The sequence below is a fragment of the Macrotis lagotis genome, chromosome X (genome assembly GCF_037893015.1).
Source record: "Macrotis lagotis isolate mMagLag1 chromosome X, bilby.v1.9.chrom.fasta, whole genome shotgun sequence".
Classification (NCBI taxonomy): Eukaryota; Metazoa; Chordata; class Mammalia; order Peramelemorphia; family Peramelidae; genus Macrotis; species Macrotis lagotis.
In genome coordinates, this window is record NC_133666.1 from 685,623,128 (window position 1) to 685,638,849 (window position 15,722).

The following is a 15,722-nucleotide window of genomic DNA, read 5'->3' on the forward strand; positions in this document are numbered from 1 at the left end:
CAATGGGGTTAAGTGACTTGCCCAAGGTCACACAGCTAGGTCATTATTAAGTGTCTGAGGTTGGATTTGAACTCAGGTCCTCCTGACTCCAGGGCTGGCGCTCTATCCACTGAGCCACCTAGCCACACCAGCAGGTTTGTTTCTTGCTCCCCAACTTGGAAAGGGTTTCCTAACACCCTAATTCAGCTACATGAGAACTTGAGAATAGCTTTTGTGGTTTAGCCTTGGAACACTCCACCATATGTAAGGTTGTTTCTATGAGAAAATGAGAAAACGTTCATTCCTCAACCCACAGAGGCAGCATGGGGACCTGAATTCAAGAAGTCTGGTTTTAAATCTTGCTTCAGATACCTATTTGCCATGTGGTCCTAGGCAAGCCACTCCATCTCTCCGTGCCTCAGTTTTTCTAACTAAAATGAAGGGGAGACACTAGGTGACTTCCTAAACCTTTTTCATTCTATATCTATGATCCCATGTACCAAATCTCTCCCTCACCTCTGTCCTCCTAGCTTTGCCAGTCAATGGGAGCCTGGGGGGGGTTTCTCTCTTTGCCATGACCCCCATTCAAGGTTTCCTTTACCCCATGCCCTTCTCCTCCCTCTCCCTGAAATAATGCTGATGGAGTGAGACAGAGGGGGTTGGGAGAAGAGGCTATGCATTGGCCAGCGAGGGGTGGGAGGGGGGAGGCCTCACATCTGCTGGCACCTGGGGCCCCTTCTATTCAAGTGAAGTCAAATGGAGGAAATTTAGTGGACAGAGCTGCTGGTACAGCAAGCAAGAATATGCTGGCCTGGTCATAAAGCTGCCATAAATAGGACCCCGGGGAAGCCTCAGCCCCATCCCTGCTGGTCCATTGTCCTCGAGGAGGTAATAGAGGCGAGGTCAAGGCTAGGGAGGATGGGAGGAGGTGCAGGGTGACATCTCTTTTGGGGGAGAACGGGGGTGGATTAATTAAGGGTCTGAGCATCTGTCCCTACTCAGACTTTCAGATTCATTTTGGGTGTTATTGCTGGGTAGAAGGACCTGGGAAGACCATTGGTCCCTTGGCCAAGGCCAGAGCCATGGAAACCCAGTTTGTATTGGGGGGAAAGAGGGTGGTTACTAAGAGAACAATAATGGTCTGCATCTCTGAGATCTTGGCAGGGATTGTCTCCTTTGGAGAGGCCTCATTTGCCTTGAGGCTGGGACAGCCCCTTCTGGTTATAGGGGAGGCAGTGGCCCAGTTTCTGTGGTTATTTAAGGCTGAAGCCGTCGGTGACCCCACTTTGTCACTGGGAAAGTCTGGGAACATTTTATTCTGGTGCTGGGAGCTGGGCCAGTCCCAGAGACCAATGAATGGAGAGATTGACTCTCACCACAGAGAAAGTCCAGTGTTCTCTTGGGTTCTGACCATCACAAGCAACCCAGTCCTCAGACTTCCCGCAATTATGTTTGTGAGAGTGACCACATGCACTACTGTTTCCAAGTGTGTGGGGGTCACAGCCTCCTGCTGTGTATCTACTTGCCTCTCTCTGTGGCCACCTATGTTTCAAATTCCAAGTGTGTGGATCACTGCCTTTATGTGAGACTAGGTGGGAAATGGTTTTCATTTTTTAAATGAAAGACTGAAAATCCTTCATAGAATGTGATTCTAAGGGACTTTCCCCAAATCCCAGGCAACTGGGTCCCTCCCTTGCCTCAAAGAAACCTAGCTAAGCCCCTCACTTTGTAATTTTTTTTGCCATCTAGAAGTCTTCGGGATAAGATGATGGAGCAGCAGAGTGTTCCAGAGCAGGCAGTGGCTGGGAAAAGCCATGGAGGCTTGGGGGGAAGCTTCAAGGTACCACGTGGGGCTCATGCTGGGATGGGCATCCTTAGGATTAGATTGATGCTGGGTAGGAGAGACATCCACTCAGGCCACAGATATGCAGCCAGGAATACAACCTAAGTTTTCATTTTATATATTCTCTCTTCTAAGGCTCTCTCCCAGCTCTGACAGTCCCGGTTCTAAGGTCCCTCCCAGCTTTAAGGTTCTATGATTTTAATCAAGTAAGCCAGAGTCTGGCCCAAGGGGTCAGTTCTTGGGTTCCATTGAGAGCACATATCCAAGGGCTATTCCCTTAGATAGCTTCCCTAGGGCAGCTCAGATGGTTGGGCCTATTGGATGCCCCAAAGCTTGGAGTGGCCAGCTGAACCAGATTGGCATGACCAGCAGCGGGAAGTACAGGTGACTTCTTCTCCAGGTGACTATTTGATTGCTATAAGTTTGCCTGGTGTTTCAGAGAAGCAAAGGTAGAGTCCAAATAGGGGAGAACCCAAGTTTAGGTCTTGTTTTGGGCTGCCCATGGTTCTTGTTTGTTCCAGGTGTCTGTCTATGAGCTAGAGAACTTTCAGGGAAAGAAGTGTGATTTCTCCACCGAGTGTCCCAATTTGACTGAAAGTCTACTGGAGAAGGTGGGCTCCATCCAGGTGGAATCTGGCCCGTAAGTATACAAAGAGGGGTGGGGGAAGAGGTTTGCTGGGGTACCGTGTACAAAGAGCCACATGGTCAGTCAAAGGAGGCCCAAGCACCCACCATCAACTGGGTGACCTGAGGTCAAGTGCTGGATCAGCTTGGAATCCAAATTCTGGTCTTGCTGGCTAGGTGGTGGTGAGCAAGCATTCGTGTTTCTCTGAGCCTCAGTTTTATCACCTGTGAAATGGGAAGATCATGCTAGCTGATTCCTGGGGTTCTTCTAGCTCTGATAGTCTCTGTTCTAAGGGCCTTCTCAATTTTTTCCTGTTTAAATGTTCCTTGTCCTAAGGCTCCTTTCAGCTCTGACTTTCCCTCTGACATTCCATTTCCAAGGTCCTGCCCTGCTCTGATTCTCTCTGTTCTAAGGCCCCTCCCAATTCTGTGTTCTTTCTAATACTCTGTCATCTGAAGACTTTTTTTTTTTTAAATCTAAAACCTCTAAGCCTGTCTAGGCTTCAGTTTCTCCATTTGTACAATAAGGGAACAGACCCAATGGTATCTAGGGATCTCTTCTAGCTCACGCCATCTGCCTTTTGTGGGATTTTGAAGCTTGGCCAACATCACAGGTCACATCCCCCCATCCATTCTCCAGAGGAACAGCTGCCCCTTTTGCCCCATCTCCATCCTCTCTCTTCCTGACCTCATGGTGCCCAACCATCTTCTCAGACCTTGCCAACTGAGATCAGACTAGCCTTTCTTACATAGGTGGTTGGCATTTGAACGCTCTGCCTTTCGGGGAGAACAGTTTGTCCTAGAAAAGGGGGATTACCCCCGGTGGGATGCCTGGTCCAACAGCCATCACAGCGACAGCCTCCTCTCCCTCAGGCCCCTGCACATAGTAAGTATTGTCTTCCTTCTCTCAATGGGGCTGGGGACTGGGTCTCCCTACTTGGAAAATTCTGGAAAGAAGACCAGGGAAGGTTGTGAGTCAGGCTGGATGGCGCTCTGATGAGGCTGCAGTCAATATTGACTTAATTATGCTTGAAGCTGTGCTTTTCTCCAGGATACTTAGTGGCCTAGCTTGGTGTTCCTGGTTCTGCTCTTTCTTTCCCCAAGAGGATAACAATGACATCACTGGGGTGGAGTCAAGTTACAGTGTGTCGGACCAATACAAACTTGGAATACTCCATGGGAACATTTGGGGTGACCTGGCTTAAGAGATGAAGAACTCTAGTCATGGTCCAGGAAGTCTCAGTCCTGGGTGGGCATTTGCAGATTTCCTCCATTTGTGGGTCAATTGGTTCAATTCAGCTTAGCTTCATTCAACAAATGTTAAATTGTGTTTGCTTTTTCAAGAAGGAATGAAAAATGTCTTTGCTTCTCAATGATTTAAAAATATTTTTAAAAGATCTTTTTGCTTATTTTTTCAGGCAGTCAGGTTTGAGTGATTTGCCCAGGGTCATAGAGTTAGTAAAGTATCTGAGGCTGAATTTGAACTCAAGTCCTTCAGATTGCAAACCTGTGCTCTATCCAACTGTGCCACCTCACTGCCCCTAAGATTTCCTCAAAGATTTTTTATGTATCCCTTTTCCTTCTCCTTTATAAAAGAAATAATCATTTTAAAAAAGTGACGAGATCAACCAAATCGATTAACACATAAACAGAGTCTGATGATGTGTGCAGTGTTTCGCAACCAGACCCCCACCTCTTGAAAGGAGTGAGTGCAGGTATCTTCTCACATCTCCTCCCTGAGGAGAAGTTTCATCAAACCCTTCCTTGCGTTATGTCCAGGGGTCCAAGAAGCTTGTGGCCTATTAGGAGGGGATGTGACGTAAGTATGATATGAGATAGATGGGGATAAGAATAAAAGCAAAAGCCTATAAGGAATTTGAGAAGGGGGGGAATGGAGATGGAGATGTAAAGAAGGGGTTTTTCTGGAGGAAATGATATCTCAGCTGCTCCAGAAGAAAGAGAGTGTCTTTCAAACCTGGGGAGGGGTAGAGAACATTCCAGTTTGGCTAGAGCACAGAGTATATGAAGGGGAATAGAATGAGATAATGGGGAGCCAGACTGGGGAAGACTTGAATCAATTAGTCTGCAAGCACTTATTAAGTACCAACTGTATGTGAGATATTGTGCTAAGGGGAATTCAAAGACGGATAAAGCACATCACCCCTCACCATAAGGGACTCCCATTCTAGTAAATGTCACAATATGGAAGCATTGATGAGCCAACAAGATATATGCGGAGTAAGTGGAGGGAGGGCTTAGAATGGAAGGTAGGAGTCCTGGGTAATAACTTTGGAGGTGGCAAGATTCGAACTGAGGCTTGAAGAAACCCAGGGAATCAGAAGACCAAAGGAAGGAGGGAGAACATTATGAGCATCCTAGGGTCAGGAGATGGAGTGTGTGTAGTAGGGTGGATAGCAATTCAGATCTGGTGTCAGAAAGACTTGAGTTCAGATCTGTCTGAGACACCAGGGATGTGATCCTGGAAAAGTTATTTAACATCTGATTGCCTCAATTTCCTTATCTGTAAAATGGGGATAATAAAAACATCTACTTCACAGGGCTGTTGTGAGAAATAAGGAAATAATTGTAAAATGTCAGGCACATAGTAGGCATTATGTGAACGTTATTATTATGAAGTAGCTTGAATGAGTTTATCCGGTTTTCAGTAGGCAATAGGGAGTCTTTCAAAGATTTTGAGGATAGGAGTGGCACAATCCTATGGTACTTTAAGAAGATTGCTTGGGGGCCGGCTAGGTGGCGCAATGGATAGAGCATTGGCCCTGGAGTCGGGAGGACCTGAGTGCAAATCCAACCTCAGCCACTTAATCATGACCTAGCTGTGTGGTCTTGGGCAAGCCGCTTAACCCCACCTGAAAAAAACAAAGGAGGAGATTGCTTGGGTAGCAGTGTGCACCACGGCCCTTCGAGGTTTAGTGGTCTCCAAGCAGAGAGCTGCTGTGGCTCCATTGTCTCACTACCATTTTAGCAGGGGTAGCCGGTGCTTGATTGATTATTCTGAGGTCTCTGTCTAGGACAGCCCAGACCACAAAATTCACCTGTTTGAGAATCCAGGATATGGTGGTCGCAAGATGGAGATTGTGGATGATGACGTTCCCAGTCTCTGGGCTCACGGCTTTCAGGATCGGGTGGCCAGCATCAGAGTTATCAATGGAACGTGAGTAAAAACCACCTTCTCCCTTCCGCCCTTTTTGCTCCTTCACTCCCTGAAGATCTTCCCACACTCTTGGCTTCCTCCTCCTAAACTGGATGTAACCTTCTGCCTGCTCTGATTCTTTCCATATTTAAATAGAAATAATACTACTTTCCCTGCCCACCTCACAGAGCTGTGATTGAGCAGAATACTGGTGAATCGTAAGGTGCCGTCAACTCTGAGCCACATGTCCATAAATGCTGACGGTATGAATATAGAGGAAAACAAAAATAAAAATGAGGATAAGGGTGATCATAATCATAATCATAATCATAATGATAATGATAGTTAGCTTTGCCGTCATTTTATTGGATCCTCGCAATGGCCCTGTAGGTAGGGGGCCAGACTTGGACTCAAGTGCTCCTAATTCTAGCATTCTCTCTACCATAAGGAAAGGAAATTAGCATTTATTAAGCAGCTTACTATATGCTAAGCACTTTACGCATATTATCTTATTTAATCCTCACAATAACCTTAAGAGATTGGTTCTGTTGTTATCCCCACGATACACTGGGGAAACTGAGGCAGACAAAGGGGAATTGCTAAGGATCAGATAACCAATAAGTATAAGAGGCAGGATTTGAACTCAGGTTTTCCTGACTCTGGACCTACTGGCATTACCTAGCTACCTTCTTCCTAGAATATGAAATATTTTCCCCATTAGCTTACCTTTTGGTTCAAGCCTGGCCCTCTCCTCATAGAACTAATGCTGATTTCTTTCTCTTTTGAACCTTACTACTTAACAGGTGGGTAGGCTATGAATTTCCTGGCTACCGAGGACGCCAATATGTCTTCGAACGGGGAGAGTACTGCCACTGGAACGAGTGGGATGCCAATCAGCCCCAAATCCAGTCTGTCCGCCGTATCCGTGACCGCAAGTGGCACAAACGTGGCTGTTTCCTTAGTAGCTGAAGGAGACCTAAGGCCCCTCATCCCCCATCCTCCCCAGGTAGCTGGCCCACCAAGAAGAAAAAGCTCTAGGGATTTTCAAAGTGGGGTTCTCCAGCCTAATAGGCTTTTCTCTCCCTCTTGCATCAAAATAAAAAATTGCATCCTCAATAAATCACTGGGCCTCACAGGTCCCAGCACCCTCCGAGGCTTGGTTGACTTCATAAAATGAAGAAGGTAGCTTTGGTGTGTGTCCTTAGAGAAGTATGGAGCTGCTGCTTGGTGTGGGGAAGGGAGGCGGATCTGTTTGTGTCAGACCTTGGACAGCTCAGTTGGTATGGACGCGGGTATGGAAATTGGTATGGAAGCAAATCTCAGTCACCTTGAGTCCCATTCTGACTCAGAAGGGATAATCATCCGTTTAAAACCATTTATCTGCCCTCACTAGTTCTGCCAGTCATGTTGGCCTGGTAGAGGACACTTCAAACTCTCTCATACCCACATCTTGGTGGTCCACTACTCTCCTGACCTGGGCAGAAAGGTCCCAAGCGCATCAACCCTTGGCAGGGGACATTCTGGTTTGCCCCCAGACTCTGAAGCAATCCCATTGATTTCCTCAATCTACAAGCTTTGCCCTGTGAGGTGCCCTGTGCCACCTGATCCTTTCTGATGAAAACAACCTGTCTGTGTGTGTGGGCAGGCTAAGGAGGTGGGGAATAGAGACTGAAAAGAATATAGTAATTTTCCATCATTTCAACCTGCATATTTTCCAGTATGCATCTGAGAAAGCACGTCGGGTTATTTTTATCCTGCGGTGTAATAGGCAGCAGATGCTCAGGTGGAGTCTGAGCCTCTAAGGTGGGGGATGGGCCCCAGGAAGGCAGGGAACAGGTCCTCAGACAGGGCAAGCAGGTGAGTCCTTCTTACATAATCTGTTTTCAATCAATCAGATCAATTAACAGAATCCCTTCTATGTCCTCGGCACTATGCAAAGCCCTGGGGATATCAAAAGAGGTAAATTCAATCTGTCAACAGTTATGAACTTATAAACTAGGCTTTGGGGGAGATACAATGCTCCCCCCACCCCAGTGTCATGCAAAGACAGTTTCCAACATTCATCCTTTTGTAGGCTGAGTTCCACATTTTCCCACCTCTCTTCCTTTCTTCCCCCCACCCCCACCCCATGGCAGCAAATAATCTGATACAGGTTGAATGCACATAATCGTGGTTAACATTTCCATATTAGTTATGTTGTAAATGAGGAATCAAAACTAAAGGTTAAAAAAGCTTGAGAATGAAAGAAAACATAAAAAGGAATTATAAAAAAATGGATATAGTATGCTTTGCATTCTGATTCCATAGTTTTTTCCCTCTGGATGTGAATGGCATTTTCCATAACAGTTCTCTCCATATTGCCTTTGATCGCTGAATTGTTGAAAGGAGCTGAGCCCATCAGAGTTGATCATCTCACTCTATTGTTATTAATGTGTACAATGTTCTGGTTCTGCTCACTTCACTCAGCATCAGTTCATACAAGACTTCTCAGGCTTTTCTAAAGTCCAATCACTCATGCTTTCTTATGGAACAATCGGACTCCATCACATTCAAGTACAATAGCTTGTTCAGCCGTTCTCCAAGAGATGGGCACCCCCTCTAATGCCAATTCTTTGACACTACAAAAAGAGCTACTATAAATAGTTTTGAACATATGGAACTTTTTCATTTTTAAATGATCTCTTTGAGATATGGACCTCATAGGGGTATTGCTGGATTAAAGGAGATTCCCACTTTCATTGCCAAATTGCTCTCCAGAATGGTTGGATCAGTTCACAACTCCACTAACAGTGCATTATTAGTGTTACAGTTTTGCCACATCTCTCCAACTTTGATCTTTTCCCTTTTTTTTGTCATTTTAGCCAACCTGATTGGTGTGAGGTGGTACCTCAGTGCTGTTTTAATTTATATTTCTCTAATCAATATTGATTTGGAGCATTTTTTTAGGTTTTTTGCTAGGCAATGGGGTTAAGTGGCTTGCCCAAGGCCACACAGCTAGGTCATTATTAAGTGTCTGAGGCTGGATTTGAACTCAGGTACTCCTGACTCCCGGGCCGGTGCTCTATCCACTACACCACCTAGCTGCCCCCAATTTGGAGCGTTTTTAATAGGAATATAGATAGCTTTAATTTCTTTATCTGAATACTGCCTGTTCATGGCCTTTGACCATTTAATCAATTTATAAATTGGACTCAGTTTTCTCTACATTTTAGAAATGAGTCCTTTATCAGGAACACTGACTGTGAAAATTGCTTGCTGGTTTTCTGCATTCCTTCTAGTCTTAGTTGTATTGATGTAATTTATGCAAAATCCTTTGAATTTAATGTAGTTAAAACCGTCCATTTTGCAATTTGTAATATTTGCCATTTCTTGTTTGGTCATAAATGCCTCCCCTCTCCACAGATCTGATAGACTATTTCTGGTGCTTCCAAATGGCTCATGGTAGCCCCTTTTATGTCTAAATATTTGTATTTTAATGTTATCTTGGCATAACACATAAGACGTTTCTGTCATGTTATTTTCCAGTTTTCCCCAAATAGTGGGGAAGTTAGAGTCCCAGAAGTTAGTCTTTAAAGTTTATCAAACAGTAGATTACTATAGTCATTTACTACCTTTCTTTTGTACCTAGTCTATTCCACTGAGTCACTTCCCTGGTTCTTAGCTGGTACCAGCCAGTTTTGATGACTGCTGCTTGATAATATAGTTTTAGGTCTGGTAGGGCTAAGTCACCTTCCTTTGCAGATTAATTCTCTTGATATTCTTGATCTTTTGTTGCTCCAGCTGGATTTTGTGATTATTTTTCCTAGCTCTGAAAAATAATTGTTTGATAGTTCGATTGGTATGGCATCGAATAAGCAATTTAACTGAGTAGAATTGTCATTTTTATTATATCAGCTTGGTCTACCCGTGAACAATTGACATTTTTCCAGTTTTTTAGATCTGACTCTATTTGTGTGAAAAGTATTTTGTAATGGTGTTCATATTGTTCTGGGTTTGTCTAGAGAAGCAGATTCCTAAGAATTTTACTTTAAATGGAATTTCTCTTTCTCTCTCTTTGCTGTTGAACTTTCCAGGGCAAATATAGAGATGCTGATGAATTGTGGGAGTTTATTTTATATCCTGCTATTTGCTAAAGTTGTTCATTGTTTCAGGTAGTTTTTAGTTGATTTTCTAGGGTTCTCTAAGTATACCATCATATCATCTGCAATGAGTGAGAGTTTTATTCTTATCCTTCAATTTCTTTTTTCTTCTCATTGCTAAAGCAAGCATTTTTGGTACTATAATAAATAATACTGGTGATAATGAGCATCCTTATTTCATCTCGATTTTATTGGGAATGCTTCTAGTTCATCCCCATTACCAATAATGCTTGCTGATGGTTTTCGATAGATACTGTTTATCATTTTAAGGAAAACTCCATTTATTTCTGTGCTCTCTAGTTGTTTTAATAGGAATGGATACTGTATTTTGAGGTTCATCTTTTCTCCTGAAATAATATACTGAATTTTGCAGGATAGTATATTCTTTTTTGTTTTTTTGCCTTTTTTTTTTTTTAGGTTTTTGCAAGGCAAATGGGGTTAAGTGGCTTGCCCAAGGCCATATAGCTAGGTCATTATTAAGTGTCTGAGGCCGGATTTGAGCTCAGGGACCCCTGATTCCAGGGTCAGTGCTCTATCTACTGCGCCACCTAGCCACCCAGGGTAGTATGTTCTTGATTATAATCCAAGCTCCTTTGCCCTCTGAAATATCATATTCCAGGCCCTCAGATCCTTTAATGTTCAAAGTAAGTCCTGTGTGATTCTGACTGTGGCTCCTTAGAATTTAAATTGTTTCTTTTTGGCAGCTTCTAGTATTTTCTTCTTTAACTGAGAATTGTGAAATTTGCTGCAATATTCCTTGGAGTTTTTATTTGGGGACCTCTTTATAGGTGGTTGATGGAGACTTTTGGGTACTATTATATCTTCTTGTTCTAAGACTAAATTAAAATAGTTTTCCATAATAATTTCCTGAAAAAGATTGCCCAGGCTCTTTTTCTGATTATAGCTTTCACTTAGACCAATAATTTATTAATTATCTTTCCTGGATCTATTTTCTGGGTTGATTGTTTTTCCTAAGGGGTACTTTACATTTTCTTCTATTTTTTTCAACCTTTTTTGTAGGTTCTGTCACTTTAGGGTCTGTTTAGAGGCTTCATTTAAAGTTATTTTGGAAAAACCTCTGGGAGCTTCCTAGTTTCATGCTGTCATCTTGGTTCTACCTAGAAAGTCTCAAGATACATTTTTTTAGGGTTTTTTTCTGCAAGGCAAATGGGGTTAAGTGGCTTGCCCAAGGCCACACAGCTAGGTAATTATTAAGTGTCTGAGGCCAGATTTGAACTCAGGTACTCCTGACTTCAGGGCCGGTGCTCTATCCACTGCGACACCTAGCCATCCCAATATACAATGTTTTAATAAACTTCAGTTCCTGTCCTATTTTAGTAGGGAGTTCAAATATGTACAATGTAATTATGATCCATGATGAATAGTTGGATGAAAAGTGAAGGACATAAGGATATCAGGGGTATAATTGAGGAAATGGGTATTAGAGAAGATTTTAGAGACATGGCTCCATCTAAGTGGCCCTTTAAAGGATGAGTAGAAATTTCTTATCACTCTCTTTCCCATCCTCCAGAATCATCTTTCCTCCACCCCAACCTGGGTCCAACCAGATTTCTGCCCAGGCTAGACCACTGTTTTTTAAAAATCCAGTCACTTTCTTTTGAACAAGAGAAGAGCAGGCTGGAGACCAACCTCAGAGGCTGGAGACCAACCTCAGAAGCTCCATTTTCCCAGATACTCCTAGACTTCCTTAAGATAAAGAGACTAGGGGCAGCTAGGTGGTGCAGTGGATAGAGCACCTGCTCTGGTGTCAGGAGTTCAAATCTGACCTCAGATATTCAATAATGACCTAGCTGTGTGACCTTGGGCAAGTCACTTAGCCCCATTGCCTAGCAAAAACTAAAAAAAGAAGTTCAAAAAAAAAGATAAAGAGACTGCATGAGGTGGTTCCTATCCAACTGAGTTTTATGCTTCTATCCATTTTCACTACTCTTCTCCACACACTCCTGAAGGGGGAAACAGAAGGGAGATTTTAGCAGGTCCCAAGTTTAGAGATGCTTCTTTTCTGAGGCCAGTAGAGCCTTGGAGGAGAGACCAGACAGTGCCCAAAGGGGAGAAGGATATTTCTGCACCTCTCAATGGGTTCTGGTGCTTGAACTTGGCCCTTGAGGGCCAGGTCATTGCCATGGACTCTGCCTGAAGCTTTTCTACCCCATCCTCAGCTTATACCTTTAGCTCCAAAAATAGCAAGACTGGAGGGGAGAGGAAATATGCTGGGGGATGGGGGGGCATTGCTTCTCCCTTCACTTGGCTCCTTCACTTTGGAGTCCTCCTGACAGACAGTCGCTTAGCAACTCTTCTAGCTATTGCCTTCCCTTTGTTATCCACCAATACCTGAGGGAAGAATAATTTCCAGGCAACAGCTATCCTTACTCCCTCCTTTTATGAAAAAATCTCTTCCACAGGCCTTTGTTGCTGATCTGAAGGGAGGAAAGAGACAAAATGGGCAGGTTTCAAAAAGGGGAATTTTGACTTAAATGTTCTGGGGAATAGCAAAGAAACAGGGACCCTATCCCTCAGGAGGCTATGATAAATCTCACCCACCACCCTTACTTACAGGGTCAAATTGGGGCATATTTCTTTTTTTTTTCAGTCTGGAACCCCGGAGATCTTCCTCTCACCTGCTGAAATAAGTCTACATGGCCTTTTTCTCTAGGGATTAGAGGATCTAGGTCTAAAATCTCTCGTAGCTCTCACACTTTATGTTCTGAAATTTTTGTTCTAACATTCCTGTTTTAAGGTCTCTTCCAATTCTATCAGTCTATGTCCTATTTTTAAGATCCCTTCTGTCAGTCACTAAACATTTATTGAGCTCCTGCTGTGTACTAATAGCCTAAGATACAAAGAAAGGTAAAAGATATTACTTGTCCTTAAGGAGCTCCCATATCCTGGGGGAGCTAACCAACAAACAATTACATTCAAACAAGTCCTATAAGGATAAATTGGACATAAAATGAGAAGGCACTGGAATTAAGAGGGATGGAGAAAGACTTTCTCTTGGGAGGTGCAGTTTTAGTTGGAATTTGATGGAAGCCAAAGAAGTCAGGAGGCAGAGATGAGGACGGTCAGGAGTGTCTTATTCATGGAACAGCAGGGAAGTCAGTGTCACTGAATTGAAGGGGACACAGTTATGTGTGCATAGGGAGGAGGGAAAAGAAATCGTAGGGTATAAGACTGGAAAGGTAGGGGGAGGCAGGTTAGGAAGGACTTTGGACGCCAAATAGAGGATTTTATATTTGAGCCATTGAAATTCACTGAATGATGTGTTCATGCATGAATGCATGTGTGAGTGTGGATGTGTGAAATATGGTCAGACCTGCCCTTTAGTCAATGGAGTGAAAAGAAGATACATGGGATTGGTAGACTGATGAGCAGGTTACTGCAGCTGTGAGGTGATCTATGTAAGAGATATTGTGAAGGTAAAAGCATGAAGCCTTTATAAAAACTCAGATATGGGGTAGGGGAAGAGAGAATGAAGAGTCATAAATAATACCTGAATTTCAAGCCTGAATGACTGGGAGGATGGAGGTGCCTTCAGTAAAAATAAGGAAACAGGGAAGAGGAGATGCTTTTGGGGAAAAGATAATGAGATTGGTTCAGGATACATTGAGTTTAAGATGTCTACGGGACATCTAATTTGTGACGTCTAATAGGCAGTTGGAGACGCAAGGCTGGAAGTCCACAGAGAGGTTAGATTTGAGAATCATTAGCAGAGTGATGATATTTGAATCCATGGGAGCAAATGAGATTACTAAATAAAATAATATAGATGGAAAAAAAAGAAGGCCCAGGATAGAGTACTGGGGAACATCCACCATTAGCAGGTATGATCTGGTTGAAAATTCCACAAAGAAGCCTGAAAAAGCAAGATTAGATGGGGAAGAGAACTAGGAGAGATCAGTGTTGTGAAAACCTAGAGAGCAGACGGTGAGGTGATGAAAAGGGTGGTGGGGTCCGAGGATGTAGGGAAGCCAAGCAGGCTGAGGATTCAGAAAAGGCAACTGACTTTGGCCACAAGGAGGTCATTGATAATTTTGGAGAGAGCAATTACAGTTGAATGGTGAGGTCAGAAACCAGATCAGAGGGGTTAAAAGGAGCATTGACAGTCTGAGCCTTTCTGATCCTGAGTGAAAAAAAAACTATTAATTCTCTAAATCTTTTTAAATGAAGAGAGGGAAGACAGAGTCAGGGTGACCCAGTTCCTGACCTCCTCTCTTTTCCTTATGAACAATCTTTCTCAAGAGTGTTGACATCATCTCTGTCTCATTAATAACTTAGAACTGCAAGTGAAAATAAGGGCTTGGTGTGAGAGACCATGTGGACCTAGAAGACTGGAGTCCTCTACTGGGGCTGCCAGATGGATCCAGCAGGCTGTAGCCCCCTTCTAGGTGATTCCTTACCATCTCTAAGGAAAAGGTTAGACAAAGGAGAAAAATCACATAAGTCTACCTCATAGATAAAGTGCTGCTTCCATTTAGATATTATTTCATAAATCTCAGTTATAATTTGAAAAGGTAGGGCATGGTGAGGAACAGAGATCACCTCTGACTCTGAAAAAACATAGACTATGCTCCTACCTCACCTCCTTTCCATTAAAGCAGGGGCAAGGAGGATAGATGATATAAAATGACTTGATATATTACTTACTGGAACCATTTTCTGAAAAATCACTTGCAAAAGATTACTGTATCAGCCTTTGCCAGGCAATGCCTCTATGTCACCTTAACATTTTCTGAAGACGTCATAGGCATCATCAACAGGAAGGCTCATCAGCCTTTGCCAGGGCAATACTTCTGTGTCACATTAACATTCTTCAAAGAACTCGTGAGAATCATCAGTAGGAAGGGTCATCAGCCTTTGTCAGGGCAGTGCCTCTGTGTCACCTTAACATTTTCTGAAGAAGTCATGGGCATCATCAACAGGAAGGGTCATCAGCCTATGCCAGGGCAATGCCTCCATGTCACCTTAATATTCTTTGAAGAAGTTGTGACAGCAGCATCAGCAAGAAGCTAGTGGGACTAGCATTGAATGAAATCATGGAGAGCTACCCAGAAGAATTATGCCAGCTTCTGGCACTTTTTGGTGACTTATGGAGAAGGAGATTTGGGATGTGAATCCTCTAGGGTTGCAGATTTAACTGGATAATCTCAATGCCTTCGGGAAGATGTTGACTAAGCATGAGAAAAGACTCATGGGTATCAGATGGGCAGGAAAATGTTGGTCTGAAGCTGTCACTGGTAAATTTCCAGCTTGGCACAGTCTTTTTTTTTTTGTTTTTTGTTTGCAAGGAAAATGGGGTTAAGTGGCTTGCCCAAGGCCACACAGCTAGGTAATTATTAAGTGCCTGAGACTGGATTTGAACCCAGGTACTCCTGACTCCAGGGCCGGTGCTTTATCCACTGCACCACCTAGCCGCCCCTTGGCATAGTCTTGATATAGAATCAGTCAGGTGATTGGACAGGGTGCTGGGTTTGGAGATAGACCTGAGTTCAAATTTTTTACTAATTGTATAATTTGGGGACCAGTTACCTAACTGTTGTCTTCCTCAATTTCTTCGTCATAAAATGGGGACATTTATAGCACCTAATGTAAACCTAATGTAAATCTAATGTAAACATTAACAGTGGGTATCCCAAAAGTCTTAGCAGAGTACCTGGCTTATATTTGATACTTAATAAATGTTTATTGATTGATTGATTAATGCATTTGAAAGTTTTAATAGCTTAGAACTGCACTAAAATCTTTGGGACACTATTTGTACTTGGGAAAACTAGATGGCACAGTAGAAAATGTACCAGCCCTGGAGTCAGGAGGACCTGAGTTCAAGACTGACCAGACACTTACTAGCTAAGTGACCCTGAGCAAGTTGCTTAGCATCAACCATTTGGCACAGAAGCCAAGAAAACTACTATGACACAAAACGACCTTAAAAGATGCTTGGCTTTTGGAAATCAATCAATCAACA

General features: G+C 43.3%; 1 protein-coding gene across 1 annotated transcript; it reads left to right on the plus strand.

Moving 5' to 3' along the window:
• The first annotated feature begins 1,744 nt into the window (after positions 1–1,744).
• CRYBB3 (crystallin beta B3) lies at positions 1,745–6,569 on the plus strand. The gene is made up of 5 exons (XM_074200951.1): positions 1,745–1,819; positions 2,344–2,462; positions 3,200–3,332; positions 5,479–5,621; positions 6,404–6,569. Exons 1-5 carry the CDS (start codon positions 1,745–1,747, stop codon positions 6,567–6,569), a joined length of 636 nt encoding a protein of 211 aa, XP_074057052.1.
• Positions 6,570–15,722: the final 9,153 nt, after the last annotated feature.

Coding starts and splice junctions, on each gene's coding strand:
- CRYBB3 (XM_074200951.1), top strand. CDS start 1,745: ATGATGGAGCAGCAGAGTGTTCCAGAGCAGGCAGTGGCTGGGAAAAGC. Junction 3,333..5,478: donor CCCTCAGGCCCCTGCACATA/GTAAGTATTGTC, acceptor GTCTCTGTCTAG/GACAGCCCAGACCACAAAAT. Junction 5,622..6,403: donor ATCAGAGTTATCAATGGAAC/GTGAGTAAAAAC, acceptor ACTACTTAACAG/GTGGGTAGGCTATGAATTTC.